The following is a 21,232-nucleotide window of genomic DNA, read 5'->3' on the forward strand; positions in this document are numbered from 1 at the left end:
TTGAAAGGAAACGCGGAAGCACGTTGTCGTGATTCCTGCCGACGTGACGCGAACATTGCAGCGGGGCTCAGTCTCATGGATTCAACTGGCTGTGGCTTAATTCATGACCTTAAGGATGAAGTGGCTTCTGGTCTTGGATTTTTTTATTTCGATATAACGCAAAGACGAATAAATAACTAACCACAGTTTCTCTGAGGCGTTTCGCTTCCGTCGCCGCACAGGGGGAAATGAAGACGCTAACGTTAGTAACGTTTACGAGCAAATGCCCCACGCAAAACAAGCTACTCCCGTTGATGTCCAAAGGTATCAAGTCTAATCTTTTACTACAGAAAAAAAAAGATTTTTCCTCAAATCGAGGAATTTCATCCAGTCGTTTTTTTTTCGAAGCCACTGGTTGTCCAGTGTCCGTAAACGGGTTTCGCGTCCACAGCAGCAACTCAGTGTTTACAGCTAATAATAGCAAGTTTTTACTGCTAATTACAAAATAAGCTGTTAAACAAATCAACGGGGCACAATGATTTTTGGACAGTTTGCTCTTACAGTGATGTGTTTCGATCAGGTAGTTCAGGTAACCTGCTTGCTGTTGACAGAGCTAATTGCTTTTTATTAACCCTCTATGGCATGGTGTTGCCCTCAGGCAACAAACCACTATTCTGGCCCACACACCTCCCCTTTAAATTTTTTAAAGTAAAACATCACATTAAAAGTCTAATGATAAGTCTGTGACCAATGAAATTTGAGCTTGGCGTGGATTTGACCTTTCGTCTTGGGGTGAAACAGTTGTTTTTGGGACCACAGCCGACTTGGGCGCACTGCTTGCAGAAGGTAAGATAAATTTCACTTTTTAACATGTTTAAATTTAAATAACTTTGTATAAAAAATATCTGTGATGTGCATGAATAAGTGAAGAAGCATATTTGATTGAGTAAAGACAATTTTTGTCTTCATTTATATACTAAAATAGCAGTTTTTCATTCGTTGCCTCAGGGCAACATTGTGCAGTTAGACCACTTTTGTGTGAACTATAGCATGCTCATGTATGGAGATGAGTAGGGATGCATAGTTATCAATGCAATTGATGAGTGCAATTTCCCCATTGTGGGACTATTAAAGGTTTATCTTATCTTATCTTATCTTATCAACATAATCAATTTTTTTGCTGCACTATCTACTATTACTCACAAGAAATGGATGCACAAACATTTTATGGGTGTAAGGAACATGATCAAGCGGTTAGGATCATTCCTTCCGATATGAGGACAATGAGCTTGAAGAGAGTGACAGTGAGGAAGAGTGGACCAGAATCAGGTTTGAGGGAGTTAGGAGATCAGGATTCAGTCAGTAGAGTAACATACTGTATGGAATGAACATGTGTGTGTGTTTGTGTATGTGTGTGCGTGCCTGCATGTGTGTGTGGGTGCGTGCATGCATGCGTGCGGGCATCAGTGGGTGAAGAGAGGTATATATGACCTATTCTAATTTTATGCTTACTGGTTTCTTTTGAAAACAGATGACCTGCCTGATAACAATGAGTCTGTGGATGAAGAGGAAAATGAAGATGAAGTCTCATAGATGTTCCATGCTTACCAACATCACTGATTACCCAGAATGGCAGGCCAGCCTTCCAAAAATCAGACAATATCAAGTCCCCCTACAAATACTTCAAGATGTTTTTTTCTGAAGACATTCTGGAAGTAGTTGTAGAGCAGTCAAATTTATATGCCATTCAGTGTAACACCAACAAGCCCCTTAGCCTCACTACTAAAGAACTGGAGCAATTCATGGGTACAGCAGTGTATATGTCATTGTTTAGATTACCAGGCACCCACATGTTTTTGGAACAAAGCCAGTGTATTTCTTCTAATGTATTTATTGCTTGTTTGTTCCTCATTCCACTTATTAAATAATATAGAAAACCTTGCCGTTTTAGTACCCTCATTGCATCTTGTTGCCCTGAGGCAACAAACCAAAATCTTGTGGGGGGGGCTGGGGGGGGCACATTTTCTGATTGATATATTATAAGGACCCCCCCAAGCTCCCAAAACTAGGGTGAAATATTTTTTTCCTCTTAAAATAAAAATTCATGCCATAGAGGGTTAACAGATTAGCCGATTTTAGTTTTCGAAGGTGTCTCAGAAAGAAATACTTAGCTTTTTGTTTTTTGCAGGTAGCTTTAAGCTATCTGCCGCAACCACTGTCATTTTAAAATTTGAGAGAGGAAAACAGGCACATCACGACTCAGGTGGTGACTTTTGCATGTTTGTGTTGCCTCGTTAGGCCCCGCCTCCGAGGAGAAACGCGCCTATCAGTGATGGTTATGGAGGATGATGGACGTCCCCACAGCCAATCAGAGCCAGACACCCTGTCACCAGTGGGCGGGCCAGAACAGCTGGTCCACAGGTTCACCTCCAGGACCGCTCTGCAACCCTCTGCCCGGCGTTCAGCATCTCAGCCTGGGCTCGCCCTCAGACCAGAGACCCTGTTACGACCGCATGCAGGCGTCTAACCAGGGCTGCCTGAGCAACCCGAGCACCTTTTCATCCAGGAACAACACTCATCACAGTTTGCTCTTTGCTAGTAATACAGACCAGAGTGTGCAGCAAATCGTCCCCAATGCTCATGTTTCATCAGTGATTCCAGCTGCAAGCCAAGGAAGAAATATACCTCCATGTTCTCTCCCTCACTCCCCTCACAGTCCTTACCAAGCAATGTGTGCCCCTTTCCAGCCTCCACACACACACCAGGATTCACTGAATGGACCTCAGTCACCGCATCAGAAACATCTGCCCATTAGCCCTCCATCATTTGGACAGTGTTTAAACCAGAATCCACACGGCACACTTCAACCTGCATTCGACAGGGCAAGTATGGAGTCTTCTGTTCATGCTGGATATATCTACAGTCATGCCTCTCCCACCTCTCCTATCCAACAGCAGCCTCAGTGGACACTTCCACCACACTCTAGAGGTAGGTCAATGTGTAATGACGTGATACACTTGCATACATATATCAGTGTCTCTCTCAGTAGTAGAAGAATTTGCTAAAGTTGAGCAGCACTGGTCAGTTAAATTCAGAAAATAAATCCCATTGCTTAACCATCCATAAGCAATCCAGTAGAGCATTACAAGCTAGCTGCATCACCCAGGACATATACCACCACTGCACTGAATAAAGTGCAGCTTTAATTCTTTCAAAGAACTTCTGCAGTCTGAATGAAAACAGCCTGCGCCATCATTTAATACTCTAGTCTGAATCTTTTCTCCTTTGTCTAACTCAGGAACCATAAATGAATTTGTTCCCAGTGCGGCCGCACAGGACAGGACCATCTCACCACAGGTGGGGAAAATACAATAACACTATAGAACTATTTTAATGTAGTGTAATGGATTAATTGGCAGAATATTTTCTCAGTTAAACGATTAATCATTTGGTCTATAAAATGTCACAGTCTGATAAATGCTCGCCACAGCTTTCCAGAGTCCTAGGTGACATCCTCAGATGTGCTGTTTTGTTTAACCCCAAATTATTCAGTGTACAATGCTATAAAACAGAAAATGATAGTAAATACTCACATTGGATAAACTGACACCTTGTAGTTGTTGTTGTTGTTTTTCCCTGGAAAACAGTCTCTGAACTCTGAGTCCCGTTATGGCCTGGACCCAGAGCTCCTGCCCAGTGCTGTAAGTTCATCCTCTCTCTTAGCATCTTTTGTTGACTGACTTCTGCAGTTCCTCTGACAAACGAAGGACTATTTCCTGCACAGCTTCTCTGAGGCTTTTAACCTTAAAGGCGACACATATTCCCGTCATATCTGTCGATGTGCGTTGATGTGTGATAGTTTTATACATGTTCATTTATAGGATCTGAACATCTGTCTCTCACTGTCTGTGCCAGGTGAAGGTAATTGCAGAGGACAGGGCAGAGTGGGAGGGCAAGGTCTTCGTCTCAGAGCCTTTTTCCCGTCTTCCTCCTCTGGCAACTACGTCCTGTATCATAGAAGACAGAGGTGAATGTCCACAACACTGTCTGTATCTGTGTCACAGTGATGTACTACATAAAATACTGTTTTATCCAGTATGATGGTTCCAGATTTATATTTATATTTAACACTGCATCAACATTGTTGCTAAATGTTGCTGTCAGTTTATTAACAGATGTAATTTGGTCAGACAGGAGAAAGGTTAGGACAACTTCTGTCTACACTAAAATTTCATGAAACTTTGGGTCAACCTTCATATTATTATTGACGTTGTCTCTGTTGAACTCAAGGTAACGCAAGTCCTTTGGCCATCCGCTCCACCTCATACTGCGTGCCCTGTGAAGGTCAGACCGCCCTGCTCAGTCGTTTGCCACTGGGAGCCCTGGTTACCCCTCTTGTAAAACAAAATACTGGAGAGGTCAGTTTTTGACTTTATTTTATTTTATTTACTTCTGTTTTTTTTTTTTTTTAAAAACAAAACAACTTACAAATGGAGAAACTGAAAGCATCTAGGGAGATGTTCACATGGAAGTGCAGCCAAAGACCAGAGTTTCGTAACGTTGCAGTTAACCCATGTGTCGTTGAGAGTGAAGGTTTCTGTGTAGATATAAATGCTCATAAATGTGCATGTAATGTGTGTTTGTTGTCTCTAGAAGCTCCTTCCAGTGTGCAGAGAGGCAGAGTGTGTAGTGGGCTGTGGTTGGTGCGGAGCCTCCATGTGCCCGGCGATGGGCTGGCAGGACTGTGGTCAAAGATTTTACTGCCCTTTCTGTGGTAAACTCAGTGAAGGTAAGACTCAGCAGTGAACATCTGGAATCTCTCTGGATCAGTGACCTATCACATCCAGTCAGTTAGTCCCTGTTTATCAAACTAACCTATTTCTACGTTGTCAAACAATTAATAAAAAAAGAAGAAATTAACAAAATATTACCTGGTTTTCTAACTTTGAAAAAGGTTTGGTATAACTTCATGCTCCGGTCAGTTAACTGTTTGCTCAAACAGCTGTGTTCCCTCTACCATTTCAGTGTGATGAGCCCCTGTACCTAACCTGATTGTAGTTTTCTGAGCTCGTCGCTTCCTTTTTCATGCAACAACAATTTATTTACTCCCGTCTCGTGTCTCAGTGCCGTGGCAACACTACCAGCCCACCAAAGGCGTGGAGGGGGTTCGGATTGATAAAGACAAGAGGCCTGAACTCAGTGTGGGGTCTTACGAGATACTCAGTTCTCAGAAGGTTAGTTTCATCCTCTAAATCTGTCAGGTTTGTTTGCATGTAAGTTATTATTATCAGCCGTGTGTGTAAATTGTTGTACTTTTATCTCAGGGCGAACCTGCTGCACTGCTGCTAGCCATAGATGTGTCTGCCTCAGCACTAAGAGGAGGACATTTGGAGTTTGTAACACAGCAGATACACTCTCTGCTCACGTCTCTGAACAGGTAAAACACGCTCCCGCTGTTTGGAAGATACAGTGAGAACAGGAACAATGATCCAGCAGCCTTTAATGTTTCATCCTATCTGTGTAGCGGGGACGGTGATGCCTTGTCGGACATACGTGTTGGTTTGATAACGTATGACAGCAGAATCCACCTGTACGACCTCAGCCCTGCGTTGTCCCGCCCACACATGCTGGTCATCACAGAGACAGAAGACCTGCAACTTCCTGTGAGGGAGGGGCTTCTGGTGTCCCTCAAAGACTGTATCGACAGTATCAACAGGTAACAGACATGCTGACTGACCATCTGCCCATTAAATAGACATTACTCCTACACTGTAAGTAATATGTTCATTTCATGTTCAGCCTAAAACTGATGCTTAGTTTGTGCTTTTAACAAGAGAAATTTGAAATTTGGAGACCAGATGATTTTTCTAGTTTAAAAATTAGAAGCAACAGATGATGATAAAGCTGTGAATGACCACCTGCACTCATCAGCTGTAGGAAGAACTTCCTGTAGTTTCATTATCTGCCTGTTTTTTGGTGTAGTGTGTTGCAGCTTATTCCTCAGTTCAGTGCAGAGTGTGATGACTCTAGTGGACTTCCAATGGAGCTGCCTGTCAAAGCGGGGCTGGCTGTACTGCAGGTCAGTTGATAGGCTCCCTCTTGGATAAGATCATAATGCTGATTATTTTACAAACTGTCAGTGATTTGGGAAAAATGTAATTTTACTGATGATTAGTTTAAGCATTAATTTAAAAATTACAGTTCAGACCAGTAATGAAATTTCTTTTTTAGGCCCTGAGTTGTCCTGGTAAGCTGCTGGTCTTCCATACTGCCTCTCTGATAGAGACGGGGCACACAAACTCCTCAGGGTTCTTTGGCTCCAACAAACCAAAGGTACATGAAAAACACACATGAAGTATATACACTGTACTCCATGTACTCTTTTATGTGTCTTCATAAAATGAAATAGTGGGATATAAAGCAAGTAATGGCATCATTCTTCATCAAGTCTAGCAAGTGTGACCCATGATAAAGAGCCTTCAGCTCCAGTGAGTGCTGCTGTTTAATTGACCTCTGACCCTTCTGTAGAAGAGAAGGAAGCAGGCAGTGGTGTTATGCAGCTGTGTGGACACATTAATTCCCTCCTCTTTCGTTTTTCCCAGTCCATCTTTCAGCCATCAGAGTTAGCCACCTCATTGGCCAAGGAGTGCGTCCAGCAGGGCTGCGGCGTTTACCTGTTTGTCCTCTCCCAACAAGACGTGGGCGGGGCTTGGCCAGGGCACGTTCCGTATCTAACAGGTGGAGATCTGCACACCTACAGCCACCTACAGGTATTTCAGCAGCTCCTCCTATTGTGGCCCTGGAAATGCCCTATTGTAGATGCCCTATTTTAGATGGTTATTTAAAAAATTTCCACTACAGGGAGAACTGGACAGGGAGCGTTTCAGCACTGATTTAAAGAGGATTCTGGAGGTGGACACGGGCTACAAGGCTGAGCTCAGGATTTTTGTCAGCAAAGGTGAGAGATTTCCGTAGTGTGATGCGGCACCAAGTGTCCTTTAAAAAAAAAACCTGTGATTCTAACATTCGTACCCTTTCTCACCAGATTTACGTGTGTCCGGCTGCTATGGACTGTTTGTCCCTGGACCTAGCCCTGGCCGTGTCGCCATGGCAACCCTTGACAGGTGGACAACACTGGCTGTGGAGCTTGCCCACTCCAGAGCTCTGGATGAGACGAGAGGTGTAGCCATACAGGTGGGTTAATGTTCATGACCATCAACTTACAGTTTGAGTATCCATTCGTTCAGACTTGTTTGGTTTTTTTTTTTTTTTTTTTAACCATAATCCTCATCTCACCGCCTCCTGTGTCCCAGACTGTGTTGTCTTACAGCACCCAGACAGGAGACAGGAGGACCAGGGTTCACACTCTGACCCTGCGATGCTCACGTCACCTGCAGGATGCTTTCCGCCACTATCAGGCCCAAACACTGCTCACCTTTTACTGCAAGAAGAGTAAGGACATTGCACTGTAGATTAGAGGATTATTTAGGTTTAAGATCATAAAAAATATGTAATGCTTTAAAACCTGAACGACATTGTCAGCATAATTTCTTTCTAAAATTCTCTTAGTAAATGTTGGAAATAAGTAAACTAAATGAAACTTAGGAAGAATGAATAAATTAAATTACCATATGATACATTTTGTTTTACTCTATAAAATTCAATTGGAAATGTGATTTTAAAAAATGCTTCTGTGTAGTGTATTGTGCAGTGTTGGAGCGCCCTCTGCAGGAGCTGAGGGAGGAACTGCAGACAGAGGTAACGGAGGCACTGGCATCCTATCGCAAACACTGCTGCTCTACCTCAGTGTCTGCTGGACAGGTGAGCTTTGGAAACGTAAAACACACCTTGTCGTTTTGAATTCTTCCAGAAACATAAAGTTTGGAAATGTCTAAAAAATTTAAATGCTGTTTCCATCATTGTAGAGAAAAACCAGGACAACTCATTTTAAACTTTTGCTTTTACTCATTTTTTAGGCCTATTCTTCTATTATTTTTTAATTTACAAACCAAGTTTACCCTCTCATATCATCGTCATCTTATGTCCCTCTTTATATTCATCTGTATATGTCTGTTTGTGTTCTGTAGCTCGTCCTTCCTCAGTACCTGCGAGCTCTTCCTGTTTACATCAACAGTCTGAGGAAGAGTGAGGTGCTGCTGCCGGGCCTGAGGAGCTCCATCCACCAGCGACTGCAGCAACGCTGCCAGGTGCTCAGCATGGACACCTGCAGCACCGCCACACACTTTTATCCTCAGCTGCTTCCGCTGGTCAGTACAATCAACACATAGCGGTTTGTCATGATCATATTTATACTACAAAAAAACCCAGTTTGTCTTGATCACAGTGACGCCTCATGTATTGAGTTTAAATTCTGCACTACGAAATATTGACTCTGGCAGTTAAAAAGCAGCACGGCAGGCGGCACAGGCTATTTTGCTTTTGTACCTTTGGCTAAGCAGCATCACTAAATGTGAGTCAGATGCTCTGGAGAGATTCATTTTAGTCTAAATTTCACTCCTCTGTCGCTTTCAGCCACTTTCAACTGAGAACTCCAGTCCTCCAAACCCAGAGAAGGCGCTGCGCTGCTGTGCCGTCAGCCTGGAGACCAGAGGTCTGTATTTGGTCCACGCACCTCTCACTCTGCTGCTCTGGGTGGGCACCCAAGTCCCAGCAAGCACTCTTGTCGAGCTCTTTAACACCAGTTGCTTCTCCTCCCTGCCGTCCGGAGAGGTAAGAGATTACACCGACAGTAACCAAAGGCTGCAAGTGCTACAGTAGATTTAGCTTAGTTATAGTGACTACAACTGAAGACGAGCATTTTCCTCGAACTTTTTAACTTAACAAAACATTCTTTCTCACACCAGTAAATGATACAATAAGAAGCACATTAACTGTTAAAATTCAGCTATGAACACTATTTTTTGATTTATGAAAGAATCTTAAGAAAAAGTTATCGGGAGGACTGAGTTAAATGTGCTAGTTTGAAACGAGTAAACGACCATTTGATGTTTGTGTGTGTGTGTGTGTGTGTGTGTGTGTGTGTGTGTGTGTGTGTGTGTGTGTGTGTGTGTGTGTGTGTGTTCCTCCAGACCAAACTGCCAGTTCTGGAAAACCCTCTGTCCATCAGTATTCGATCCTTCATCAACACATTGAACTCCCAGGTGTCCTGCACCCGCAAGGTGAGCTGCTGACCTGTCCCATTCTTCACAAAGTATTTAGGTTGCTAAGTAATTTTTACAGACCCATACGTCCACAGTAAATTCATATCATGATAAATGTGTCAGTGTGGGTGTTGACTGATGGTGCCACCTCTTGTGTGTCTCTGTCTCAGCTGCGGGTGGTGAAGCAGGGTGACACCTGCGAGGAGGCGTTGCAGCGCCACCTGGTGGAGGACAAGAGTCCCAACGGAGGAGCGTCCTATGCAGACTTCCTCTACCACCTTCACATCAACTCTGTTCGGCTGCTGCAGTGACACACGCGCTCACGTCTTCTCACTTCTCCAGGTGCATTATCTTCTACAGAATATAACACTGCAGCGTATTAGTTTAAAAACAGAAAACAGGATTAGAGGAGCAAATGTATTATTAGACATTATTGCAATTTGGAAACACTAAAGGCCTGTTGTCATAGAATCAGGCAGTGCATGAGGACAGTTAAGAGATATTTATTTCATGAGTGCTGTGATATAACATGTACGACGTGTGCTGTGATGAATGTGATCTGTACTCTCCTGAAAATGTGTTTATGATAATTTATTCCTGCGTCATGGCAATTCTCTAATCCCCGCCCAGATTTGCAGGTATGTGTATCTCAGTGTGTGTGTGTGTGTGTGCGCGTGCGTCTGCTTGTGTGTATGATACACACAGTTGGATGTGTGCATCATGTCCTGTAGGTAAATAAAGGCTTTCACTGAACCTAGATGGAAATTTTACATGTTTTTGTACCACAGCACTTCAGCCAGGGAACCGAACATCGGTGGAACTGTCCTCTAATTAATGGCAGAGCAGTGAAGTTGTATCGTAGACGTCGTCCTGCAACAGCTGATGAATGTGTGACTCATGAAGCCAAAAGGGCGACTGTCTGACGCGTCCAAGTGGCTAATAACACTAATCGGCAGCAATTACATTGTTGAAAGGGTGGGAAGCACTCGAGCGTGTGGCTGAGGCAGGGGCGGAGTTGGAGCGGGATCGGAGTCGCACTGGTGTTCTTTTTATTTCACTCACATTCTGATATCACTCACAGTTTTGCAGCCATTCTGCCAACAGTTTTAGGTCTTTTCACCACGTGGGAGATGTGGTCAGTGCCAGAAATCCCTGGTTGGTAACAGACGTTAACATTTTTTCCTGGTGACTAGGCGATGGCTCTACTGCCATCGTCAAGGGAACACCAAAGTTATTTCATCCCCTGGGGAACATGAATGTCTGAACCAAATTTCATGGAAATCCATCTGTAAGCTTTTGAGGTATTTCACACAAACCAGCATCATCATCCCTTTGTTCATGGCCTGAAAAAATCATTTGACACTCTTCAAGCCAGATGATGAAATTTCAAGTGGCTGAAATTAGCCTTTGTGATCGAGTCGGTGTTGGAATGTGTGTAAGGGAAAACTAAACCCTCCTAAAAGTTGTTTGTAGGAAACTTTGATGACAGTTCGTGTTGTTGTGAGTGAAGGTGTTTTTAACAAAAGTTCCACAGAGAGAGAAAGGTGTCGACATTTGAGTCATTTCTTTTCCTCCTGAAAAATCATTAGACAGAAGTCACGAGTCAACTTTTTTTTTCCTGCAAGAAATGGTTTGTTTCTGAGATAATTAAGATGATTAAAAGCAATTTAGCCCTCAGTCTCTGTGAGTCCTTGGACTCAAAACCAAACCCTGGTCACACAGCTTGTATTTTTGGATTTAGAAACCCTCTTACCTTCCCAAATGTGCTCTATTCATCACAGTAAACGTCTGTAAAGAAATAAGCACTCCTAAAATTATAATAAGTTTCTACTGCTTTGTGCGACACCTCGGTAACCACATGATATCTTTCCAGTTTTTGAGTGCAGCACTACTGCACATCACACCCACTCTGGAGAAACAAAGACCAACATGGAATTTGAAGTTTCTGTATTGCAGATATCAAATCAGCGATGAGATCAAGGACTACCACAGTGCCTGCACAGTGCCGACCATGAAGCATGGAGGTGGGAGTGTGTCTGACATGGGGCTGCATGAGTGAAAAAGCTGCAGGGGAGATGACATTCATAGGTGGCACAGTGAATGCAAGTTTGTGTATCCAAACAGTGAATGAAAATATGGCTTCCAGTCTGTAGAAGCTTGGCTGGAGGGGGAATTTTCCAACATGACAATACGCAATTAACATGGACTCAGATATTTCACATGCAATGCAAGCCAAGTACTTAAATAACAATATCATTTCCATTATTTTTGATCCAGAGACATATGTCTCTGCGTCCTGGATGTGTTTAGAGACATTTCACCATGTCCTCCACCGCCTGACGCACCCGCTCTGCTGAGATGTCTGAATTGTGTCTTTCTAAATTCACTGCAGGGACAGTATAATTCTGCCTGTGATGTTTTGTGGATGAGCCTGTGAAGCGTGTCACCTCGTCCAGCTCGAATCCACACGAACAGACGCGTTTAGGCGCACACACGGCGGCGCGTTTTGGAGGCACAAACCAGCTCTCTCATATTTGCCCCTATTTGGAGATACGCACCGTGCAGGCGGGAGGTGTGTTCGATTACGTTGCCGCGCTTTGCCGTTGAGCACTTGGGTCCAGCAGAGGGCGGCAGAGAGCGCCGACTCCGCCGCTGCCAAGTAGTGAAGCCGCAACCAAGTCAAACGGAGCGTCAAGTTAGACGAACGTGGCAGCACAAGACCTGGCAGGTGGGGATTTTGGCCTTCAGAATAAAGTGCAAGTTTATTCTGAGATACCAAATGTGCTCTCTGGGCATGACAGGGAAAATATTCTGCCAAAAGATATGGAGAAAGGAGAAAGAGGAAATTTAACATCAGCAGAACTCACGCATAACAAAAACAACATGATTTTCTGAGTGTCAGCCCAAAATTCTGATTTTGGAAGAAGAGAAGATGCAAAAATGTGTAGAAAAAAAATAAAGATTCAAGGATTTAGAAAGACAAAACAACCACAACCAGACTCGGATGGACCACAAAAAGACACAAACTGACGCAAATCATTACGAAGAACTGAAACTATAAAGAGACTCAAAACAAAATGGATGCAAAATGACCCCAAAGAGTTGCAAAAGGACTCCAAAGAAGGAGAACAGACTCTCAGATGCATTGGTTCAACAATTTTTCTTTTTTTTTGGTCCTTGCTTCTTTACACCGGGTAGTATTTTTTATGTCTGTGCCCAGGGCCCCATTGTCTCATAAATCAATCTGTGAATAGAACAACCCAGCTATTCACACAGCCTGTTAAATAGGCTCCATTTCCATTCCCTCATCAACAGAACCAACTGCACAGCATCCTCGGACAGCAGTAACAGACACTGCATGCTTCATGAGAAGTGAATAAATAAATGACCCGCGTTTTATTGTGGAAATCCTAGCAGGAAGTCGCTGCGCTTGGGCCCTGCAGCTTGTTTACGGGTCGGTTGAGCGCGGTAGCTGTCAGATAGTGGAGAGAGAGAGAGAGAGGCAGAGAGAGGACACCCACCCCGGTCGCTTCGTCTTTCCATATCAAGCCCTCCGTCACTTTAAGCGCCTGCTGAAAGGCATTTCACCGCTCCACCGGCCGTCTAGCTGCTGGGCGGACCTGCACCCTGAACGCAACATTTTAGCACCAAAAAAAAAAATAATAATAATAATAAACGTAACCTTTTTTTTATACATATATATTTTAAATTGTATTTTGGCTCCGAGCTGAATAAGGAGAAGAAACGAGAGACATGGCCACGACAACCTGTACGCGATTCACAGACGAGTACCAGCTATACGAGGAGCTGGGGAAGTGAGTATCGGCTGTTGTGTGAATGTACGGGTGTCGGGTCGGGGGCTCGCTGGTCTGTGGTGGGGTTTGTCTGTTATCGGTTTGACGCTGGTTTCCATGCGGTGCAGAGCTGAGCTGAGCGACTCTGCAGGCCAGCAGTGCTCTGTGTGTGTCTGTGTGTGTGTGTGTGTGTTGCTTTTTCGGGATGACAGCTCTCAAAATACGCTGCTCTCTCTCTCTCTCTCTCTCTCTCTCTCTTTCCTCTCTTTCTCTGTGCAAGTCCAGCCTCTCTCTATCTCTCTCTATCTATCTAACGCGTGCCCGCTATTCTCAGAATATTTTTGCCATGTTCGTTTCGAGATCTTCAGCGAAGGCTGAGGAAAACTGCAGCAGTGTTTGCGGTTTTTTGACGTTAAAGTGCAGTGTCAGAAATGCCTTGAACCGCAGATGAAAAGAAGTCGGCGGTAGTTTGTAGAACGAGTACAAACACGGCGAATCGTGCACGAAGTCGTTTCAGGCTACGCACATGTCCGTTTTCTGCGTGGCACGTTCCGCGTGAATTACCTTGGAGAATTAATTAATGTCATCTGCAAAAGCCATAAAGCGAAGATCCGTTCAGATAAACTCATTATTCAGCTCACAGAATGAAATTATTGAGGCCATTTAAAGCTTTCTATTGTTTTCTGTTTGTTTTGAAAACCTCATTTGCCTCTGACCTCATTTTCTTTGGTTTCCATTTAAAGTTCTGAATTAACGCTATCTGCATGTATGCACATTTTATATAAACACGAAGAGGAGTGACAGCTCTCTCTCTCTCTGAGGAGGCTCTTGCAGCACAGTGGTGGCAGATAACACAAGATAAGACTTTCTGCACTGACACAGAGCAAAACAATCAATCTCCCTTTGTATTAAATGTGCACATTACTTTGTTTAGAGTATCCAGTGGCTTCAAAAAGACAGTGTCTCCTAAGAACCATATCCATCATGGTGTGGTGCTGCAGGAGATGGAAGAACAGCAATATGAAGTTTGAATATCACAGTTTCACTCTCTGTCATGATAAACTGACAATTATTAAACTAAACTGCACTAAACTGTCAAACTTAACTCATTAATGCCACGTAAAGGTAAAGTTTGAGCCCCACATATAATGTATAGGATAATTATGGTGATATCATAAGAGATAAAAATGAATGTACGGGTCAGTCAGGTCACCAAATTCACTCAGGTCTTTATATTTATAGTTATTCTATTATTAGCACAGGGCGGAGGAGTAAAGAGGACAATTGAGAAATCACTCCTCATCAGGCGCACATTGTTTACATTGCTGCCGCAGAGTGTCATGCATCACGCTGCTGTTGTTTGATTATCATGCATATCACTGGTTATTTACTGATAGCTTGATTGGCCCCATGCCGTTTAGGCGTCCACCACTGGGATGATAACTGCAAGGAGAGCAACCAAAATGTTTTAAGTGCAGCGAACAGTACATGTTGTATTTATTTGTGGGTTTCATGTAGGAAAGGTTTGGCTCTGATGTCGTTTTGAGAAATACTGCGAAAGACGCACGTTTAGGAACTTTAGGAATGTTTTCTCCTTCTTTACTGAAAGTTTTTCTTTCTTTTTTTTTTTTTTACCTGTTGCTGTATGCAGTATATTCCACATACGTTTGAGACTGACAAGCCCAAACACTTTGGAAAACAGTGCCTCATAAATAACTAATATAGACGGCACTGATAGTGAATCAGTGAATAGCAATGATAAAGATCATGTATAATGCATAGAGTGTCTTTTGAGGCTTGTGTTCTCCTTCAGGGCTATTATCGTGTCGTTTTATTTTGCTTTTCATTGGAGGCTTTGCTTTCTAACTCCGCGGTGGTGAAGTGGCTTTTTGCCAGGACGCCAACAAGTGTAACACTCACATATTGGCAACAATGACAGGTTATTTTATGCATGATCAAGTTTCAAACATGAGCGTTTGTGTGTGTTTATTTGTTTTGTGTTCACTTACCTTCAACCTGTCTCGCCTGGTTAAATCAGCGGTTTGCTGTGTTTCCTGAAATGTCTACATTTTTATCTTGATTTAATGTCGGGTTAAAGCTCACAATAGAAAATATTTGGCACAAGTATTCACTACTTACGCACCTTTAAAGGCTCGTGCTGGTAAACCAACAGCACTGGGTATTAAATTAATAAACATATCAAGAGAAAATTAAGTTTTCTAGATGGATTTGTAGAATAAATACACTCACCTGTTGCTGTCCTGAAAAGTGTCTCTCAGAGGACAGTACCATGATGTATAGGAGACAGCCACTGTACTGAGCTTGGTGCAGGTGGACTAGTTCTAATCAGTGCTTACACCAGTGATGAGCAACGGATGACAGCTGTGTATTCAGCATTATGTTGGCATGTTGTGGTGCAAATGCATTGTTTCCATGGCAGAGAGGTGAGTTAGGCAGTAACGAATTTTAGAGAAGTTTATATGGATGTGTTTTTTCATCATGAAACTGGGTCACCATTTGAATTCAGTGTAAATGCTGTGAATCAGAGCTGTGAAAGTGAAAGAGCACGCTACATGTTTCTCAGATCCACCTTTCAAGCCTACAGGACGTGAGTGTTTGAAACTCAAAACATTTTTTTTATTTGGTGGGGTATTCCTTTAATAGATATTTGGGGGAAAAAAAGCCCAATATGATCGACCGGGTCGTGGTCAACCATGTTTGGTCGTCTGCCAAACTGGCTGCTACAGTAGACACAGGGATCAGACTGATTTACAACATTGCATCCACGATATTCTCCTTACACCCCATAAGTAATAAATATTGTTAGCAGGGAAGGTTTTGCTTGGCTGGCTCCAATATATCCCAAACCCAGTGAGACTTCATGCTCCGGTCTGGGCTCTTGATTAAAAAATACATTTGTGAAGAATAGAACTGATCAAAGTCTGTCTGCCTTGTTGTGTTTAGATAAATCTTAGCTTCCACACAATACACTCCAGTCAAAAGCACTGGATTTGAAGCTCTCTGTGCGAGGGAGACTAATCTGTACACCCCGCTCTGCGAAATATCGTTCATAGACTGATCTTATTGTTCACCCAGTCGCATAAAGCTTGGAGGAAAGGGAGCAGGTGTGGATGGCTAGGCGTTCTCATGATAATGCTCTCTGTAACTTTGTAATACTAATCCAACATCTGAGGAGAGCTAATTGTCGTGTGCTCACTCTGTACTGGTGTCACTTTCTTAGCAGGGCTTGTGGCATTTAAGCAGTGTGCCTTTGCTTTTGTAAGTTTAGCCTTTTTTTTTTTTTTGGTGTATATAACTTCCCGTATTTGCCACAGAATATGTTCTTTGAGTTTAGGATTTGGTTTGCTGTGGGCATCAGATGTTAGTTGGAAAAATGCATTTCTTTAGGCGATAAATTCAATGATCAGATATATCAGTTTCTTCTTATACTTAAATAATGCAGCCCTCAAAAACGAGATGATCCTTTGAATTCCTCATCATGAATTATGTTACAAATATCCAGCGAACCGTGCGGGATTTTCATGCCTAAGAACAATAATATGAACAGTCACACAGCCTTGAATGTCTCAGGTACTCGCTGAGAAACACGTGAGGTGACGGGCACCTCTCAAACGTCTCTGAAAAGGTCTTTCTGTCACACATCTGCTACAGTGTCTAATGATTCTACATCACAGGCGCCTTGTGAGACTGTAACACCACACCAGAGGCTCAGAGTTATCCGGTTACAAAACCCTTGACTGTTGAAGGCACCAATTTTTTTTCTAAAACAATCCGGGGTCCATTTGAATCCCTCCCTGTCCGCTCTCTGGGTGTCAGACAAGACTTTGAGGAGCAACGATTCACGGCCTGTTACCCTATTTAACCGTGTATGTGTGTTAAAGCACATTTAGCCCGGATGATAGACACTTACCTCACAGAGTGTGAACTTTCCAGGCACAGCTGTGGAGTTCGGTGTCAGTAACATATGCGTTTGTTTGTCTGCGTGTGTGGCTGGTGTCGCCCATGCAGTGCTTGTACACAACTGTGTGTCAGTGAGTTCCTTGCATTTGGGTCGTATTTCTCCACAGCGCACGTGGTCGCTAAAGAAAAGCACTTTGCAAGCATGTTGATTCTTTGCTGCTACGCTAACCAGAGAAGACCTGACCCCGTGATTTCAACTCACCTCAGCTTGTTGTGGGTTTTTATCTGGTGCTGAGACAGTGATGAGAGACCCTGTGAGTTCTTCTGGGTTTTCTGTCTCCACGTAGATGTTTCCCCGAGTGTCTGTTCATCCAAGTCTCACAGCTTTCACCTTTGACTCTGACCTCGCTGGTTGTCTGTAATGGTCTCAGTGTGGAGGCAGACCAGTGGCACCAGTCAACCTTTCACTGTCAGCACTGACAATACGGCTGGACCAGATCTAACTGAAGCAGCCAGGGCTTCCCAAGGCTGCATTTCTCTACACGGTGGCAAATTGTTGGGTTTGTCTGCTTTGAGTTGTGAATTGTGGAATCACAGCAGCAAAGACGAAAACTGGCTTTGTGAGCACATACCAAAGTTTAGCTCAAGTGGCTGTAAGTTATAGTGCTTTGTTTTTGTGCCTGATGTGAGCGCCTGTGCTCCGTGACAGGCTTTTTAAAGTATAGGAGCAATTCACTAATGCTGGGTTTGTGTTTAAGAGCCCATTTTTTAGTGCTGTTATTTATAATATGCTGACTGTGTATGAGGAACCTCGTGGGAGCCTATTAAACAGACAAATCCTGGCACCGTAGTCTTTTAATGTAGTTACAGTTAAAATGTGCGCATCAGGTGACATCAGGTTTATTATGTGTTGGGGCCTTTAGAAAAGCTGCCTTTGCAAAAAAATGTCTTCAGCAAAATCTCAGCCGTAAGGACCTCCACCATCTTTTGTCATTCATCGAGAAGTTGCAGGTGTGCTGATGACACCTTTCCATTAAACGATGATGAATAATGCAATTAGAGAATGTTACCTCAACTGAAGTCCAAACTCTGACGTGTGCCACTGTGAAATGCACCAAAGCTTGACACATGTCTTTTTTCTGTGTTTTACAGGGGAGCCTTTTCAGTGGTGCGCAGATGTGTGAAGCTGTGTACGGGACAGGAGTACGCCGCCAAAATAATCAACACCAAAAAGTTATCTGCAAGAGGTAAGCACATCCGTGATCCTGGATCTTTCATCGCAGGTGATGCTGATTCCGTGTGGACCTGGTCGTTTGTGAAGTGGGGTCTCAAACAAAAACAGTAAAGTTGTATTTCTCTGTTGTGAAATAACAGACAACTGAAAGTACAATGTGCAGGCATACAAGAGTGACTAATTTGTTCATAGTTTCTCTGTCCCAGTGGTCACCTCCCCACCTACAGTGTAGACAGTTATGTAAGTGAAATCTAGCAGCAGTTACCGCCTCAGATGGTGCTGCGTAGGACAAAATTTTATCACATTGGGGTCTGCGTATGCGAAAAGGAGGACAACGGAGCAGTCACAGAAGCTCGTGGCAGAAACGTCCAAATGCAGTAAGTGTTGTAGTGCGACGGCCTTTGGTGATCACAGTACAACACTAAATGTGGGCTTTTCAGAATTCCAGGTTCACCTCTTACACTGCTTCTCTTGAGTTAAACTAATCATTGAGGTAGATGAATGCAGTGGTTTCAGGTTCAGTGTCATGCACTCACGGTCCCCAGCTCAGATAAGCTCTCATGAACTGCTACCATCTTCACAAATATGAGCTTTTCTCTGTCTCATGTAATAGTAACCATTTATGTTTGAGTTTTGCATTAATCAGCCATGAAAATAACTGTAAGTCACAGCCCTACATATGACAAAAGAAAGATGGAGGAAGTCGTTTTAGTGTTTAATTTCTCCCACGTTACACGGCTGACAGATTTTTGTCTTCTTGAGTACCGCTGACGCATCCTGTCACTGTGGCGAAGGTTAATCTCTATTGCTTTTCCTGGCATTTTGCCATTAAACGATCATTTAATGGAGAGAGGAATATTGTAAAAGCACTAAGACGCTTAGCTTTAAGTTCTTTAGCATCGATTTGCTTGGAGAAGTTAAGCTGCTTCCAGTGTTACACTCTTTAAATACCTGGATGAAAGTCTCAGCTAAATGCTTCAATTATAATGTTTTACGATATAATGCTGTAAAAATATTTTACTAAAGAAAAAAAAAAAGATCTTTAAGCACGTTAATTAGCGTCACATGCTCTGCAGCCAGTGACAGTCGAAGCCAAAGCCAAAGCTAGATGCCAGCGGCCATGAAGACCAGTCCGGCACCACCGTGGTCGCTGTGGCTCTTCATACCAACATTTGCCCAGTGTAAATCTCCTGCTGCCCCTGCAGCCTCGTAACTGGAGACCCACTGCCGGGGCCCTGCCAGGTGGCACCACACTGACACTTGACTGTTACCCTGCCTTCACACACACACAAACACAGGGCCGCTGCTTGTGTGTGAAAATGTTGAGTGTGGTGGAACAGGCATTTTAACGGGCATTAGCCGAGGGCATCAACCTGGAATGCCTGATCTCACAAGTGTTAGTCTCAGTCAGGAGCACATGATTTAATCGGTATTACCCACCTGTTAAATAATTATTAGAACATCAGCACTGGATGCATTTATGAAATGATGCTGTGATGATATGATGTGGAACAGGCAGTTCTGAAAACATTAGACTGTAGTGTTTGTATTTTCAGGCTGAAGTAGTGTGTACTCCTTCAGAATGCAGACACTTGGAAACAGTGTGGTGTTAATAAATAAATTAGATGATGTTGTAATGCACTTTTGGCGTTGTGTTTCAGCATACTATTTCCAGCTCCACTAGACGTTACACAAAAATGGATATTGCTACCTTCACAATTGTTTCAGTGAAAAACACAAATGTGTTTTCTGTTTTTTAGCCATTCAGAGATTTGCAGGGGGATATATGATAAACTGGTATTTTCAGCTGTTTCAGCTGTCTTACTTAGCTGTGACCAAAAGTTTAACGCGTATCTTAACTTTAAATTGTTCCACTTTTTCACAAATTTATCCGTTAGTTTTTAAGTGACATCTTAAACAGAATTTTTCTTTTATCAAAACAAACAAAAAATAAATAAAAACAACAAGATGACAAACAACCATTTGTTAAATCTACATTGTTATTTGTGGTGTGCCATTATCCTGGACAGTGGATATGTCACTCTTGTCATATTTTGACTATATGTCAGAGCAGCAAGCAGCTTTTAATGAGATTAAATCCATCCCAGATTATCCTGCTGCTATTAGCAGGAGGTTAACAGTTAATCCCAGCGATTGGCTTGATGAGACCTAAAGCAACACTCACACAGGCACACACACACATACACACGGGATAAATAATTCACCTATAGGTTGTGCTATCATTGGACCTACACATTTGACTCCAGCTGCTTTATCAGGGAGTGCAGCTGCTTGCAGCTCTCCACCATATTTCGGAGGCACAGCATAATCTCCCTGCTTCAACATTTGATAGGAGGACTGATCTGACCTGACTGGGTGGTGCGCGAGGCTTGTGCTGCGCTCCTTACTAATGGATGAGCCATGTTCTATGAAACAGCAGAGCCGGCAGAGCTGCTGCATACTACTTCTACTCCAGGTGCTATTTATAGCTCCATGACCTATCTGACATGGGCTGCTACAGCCAGGTTTTAATGGCAGCCACGGCGACTTGCCGCTCTACTTTAGAAGTGGGGTTTGGTTTAGGTCGCATTGTTGTTGTAATATCTCTCAGACAGCAGGTAAGGCCGGTGAGCTCGGAGCCCCGGTTGCAGCAACTTAAGAGGAGCGTTTGTTTAGGACTGGCAGATGGAGATGGTAGCCGAGAGGAGGGAGGGGTCATGTGAGAGAAGGCACCCCAGGCACTTGGCAGCTGAGGGCCATGCGCCTGTACGCCTACATGCCTTTAGCACGGGACTCTCATCTGACTCTCTCTTTCTTTCTGACACACACATACACACACACAGTCAGCTACGCAGTGAATCTTTTACGGTTACAACAAGAAAGGACTAAGGATTTCTTGTTTATTGTAGTCGTTTATTGAAGCCGTGATGATTCACTGAGTCAAAAGTCATAAAATACCACTCGGTTATGATGTTAAACACAAGCATTCACGAGTTTGTGAATAAACATCGTTGTTTCCGTGGTTGTGTGCATGAAAGTGAGGAAGGATGAAATAAAATAAGGTACCACCCCATCTCCCTCCATCCCTTTCAGCCGTCGGTTAATGCCAATCCGACACATGTCAACAGGAAATGTAGGGCAGG

General features: G+C 43.3%; 2 protein-coding genes across 16 annotated transcripts in view; both read left to right on the forward strand.

Annotated features, from left to right (window-relative positions):
• Positions 1 to 53: 53 nt before the first annotated feature.
• si:dkey-13n15.2 (protein transport protein Sec24C) lies at positions 54 to 9,888 on the forward strand. 2 transcript variants are annotated; one of them, XM_041041941.1, is made up of 21 exons: positions 54 to 303; positions 2,278 to 2,967; positions 3,278 to 3,336; positions 3,627 to 3,680; positions 3,895 to 4,006; positions 4,270 to 4,397; positions 4,633 to 4,768; positions 5,104 to 5,213; positions 5,304 to 5,416; positions 5,504 to 5,695; positions 5,962 to 6,058; positions 6,211 to 6,312; positions 6,582 to 6,749; positions 6,841 to 6,937; positions 7,025 to 7,173; positions 7,293 to 7,431; positions 7,679 to 7,800; positions 8,067 to 8,246; positions 8,512 to 8,709; positions 9,069 to 9,158; positions 9,311 to 9,888. In XM_041041941.1, the coding sequence occupies exons 2-21, from the start codon at positions 2,325 to 2,327 to the stop codon at positions 9,449 to 9,451; spliced, it is 3,030 nt and encodes a 1,009-aa protein (XP_040897875.1). In that variant the 5' UTR covers positions 54 to 303; positions 2,278 to 2,324; the 3' UTR covers positions 9,452 to 9,888. The 2 variants fall into 2 exon arrangements, with proteins under 2 accessions (XP_040897875.1, XP_040897876.1); XM_041041942.1 differs by having other exon boundaries at positions 8,512 to 8,590.
• Positions 9,889 to 12,685: 2,797 nt separating this feature from the next.
• Positions 12,686 to 21,232, forward strand: part of camk2b1 (calcium/calmodulin-dependent protein kinase (CaM kinase) II beta 1) — a 66,654-nt gene continuing 58,107 nt past the window's right edge. For all 14 annotated transcript variants that reach the window (XM_041042314.1, XM_041042316.1, XM_041042323.1 and 11 more), the window contains exons 1-2: positions 12,686 to 12,955; positions 18,008 to 18,102. In XM_041042314.1, the coding sequence (XP_040898248.1) occupies positions 12,894 to 12,955; positions 18,008 to 18,102 (157 nt within the window). In that variant the 5' untranslated portion in view covers positions 12,686 to 12,893. The remainder of the gene's footprint in view (positions 12,956 to 18,007; positions 18,103 to 21,232) is intronic.

This window comes from Toxotes jaculatrix, chromosome 7 (assembly GCF_017976425.1).
Source record: "Toxotes jaculatrix isolate fToxJac2 chromosome 7, fToxJac2.pri, whole genome shotgun sequence".
Classification (NCBI taxonomy): Eukaryota; Metazoa; Chordata; class Actinopteri; family Toxotidae; genus Toxotes; species Toxotes jaculatrix.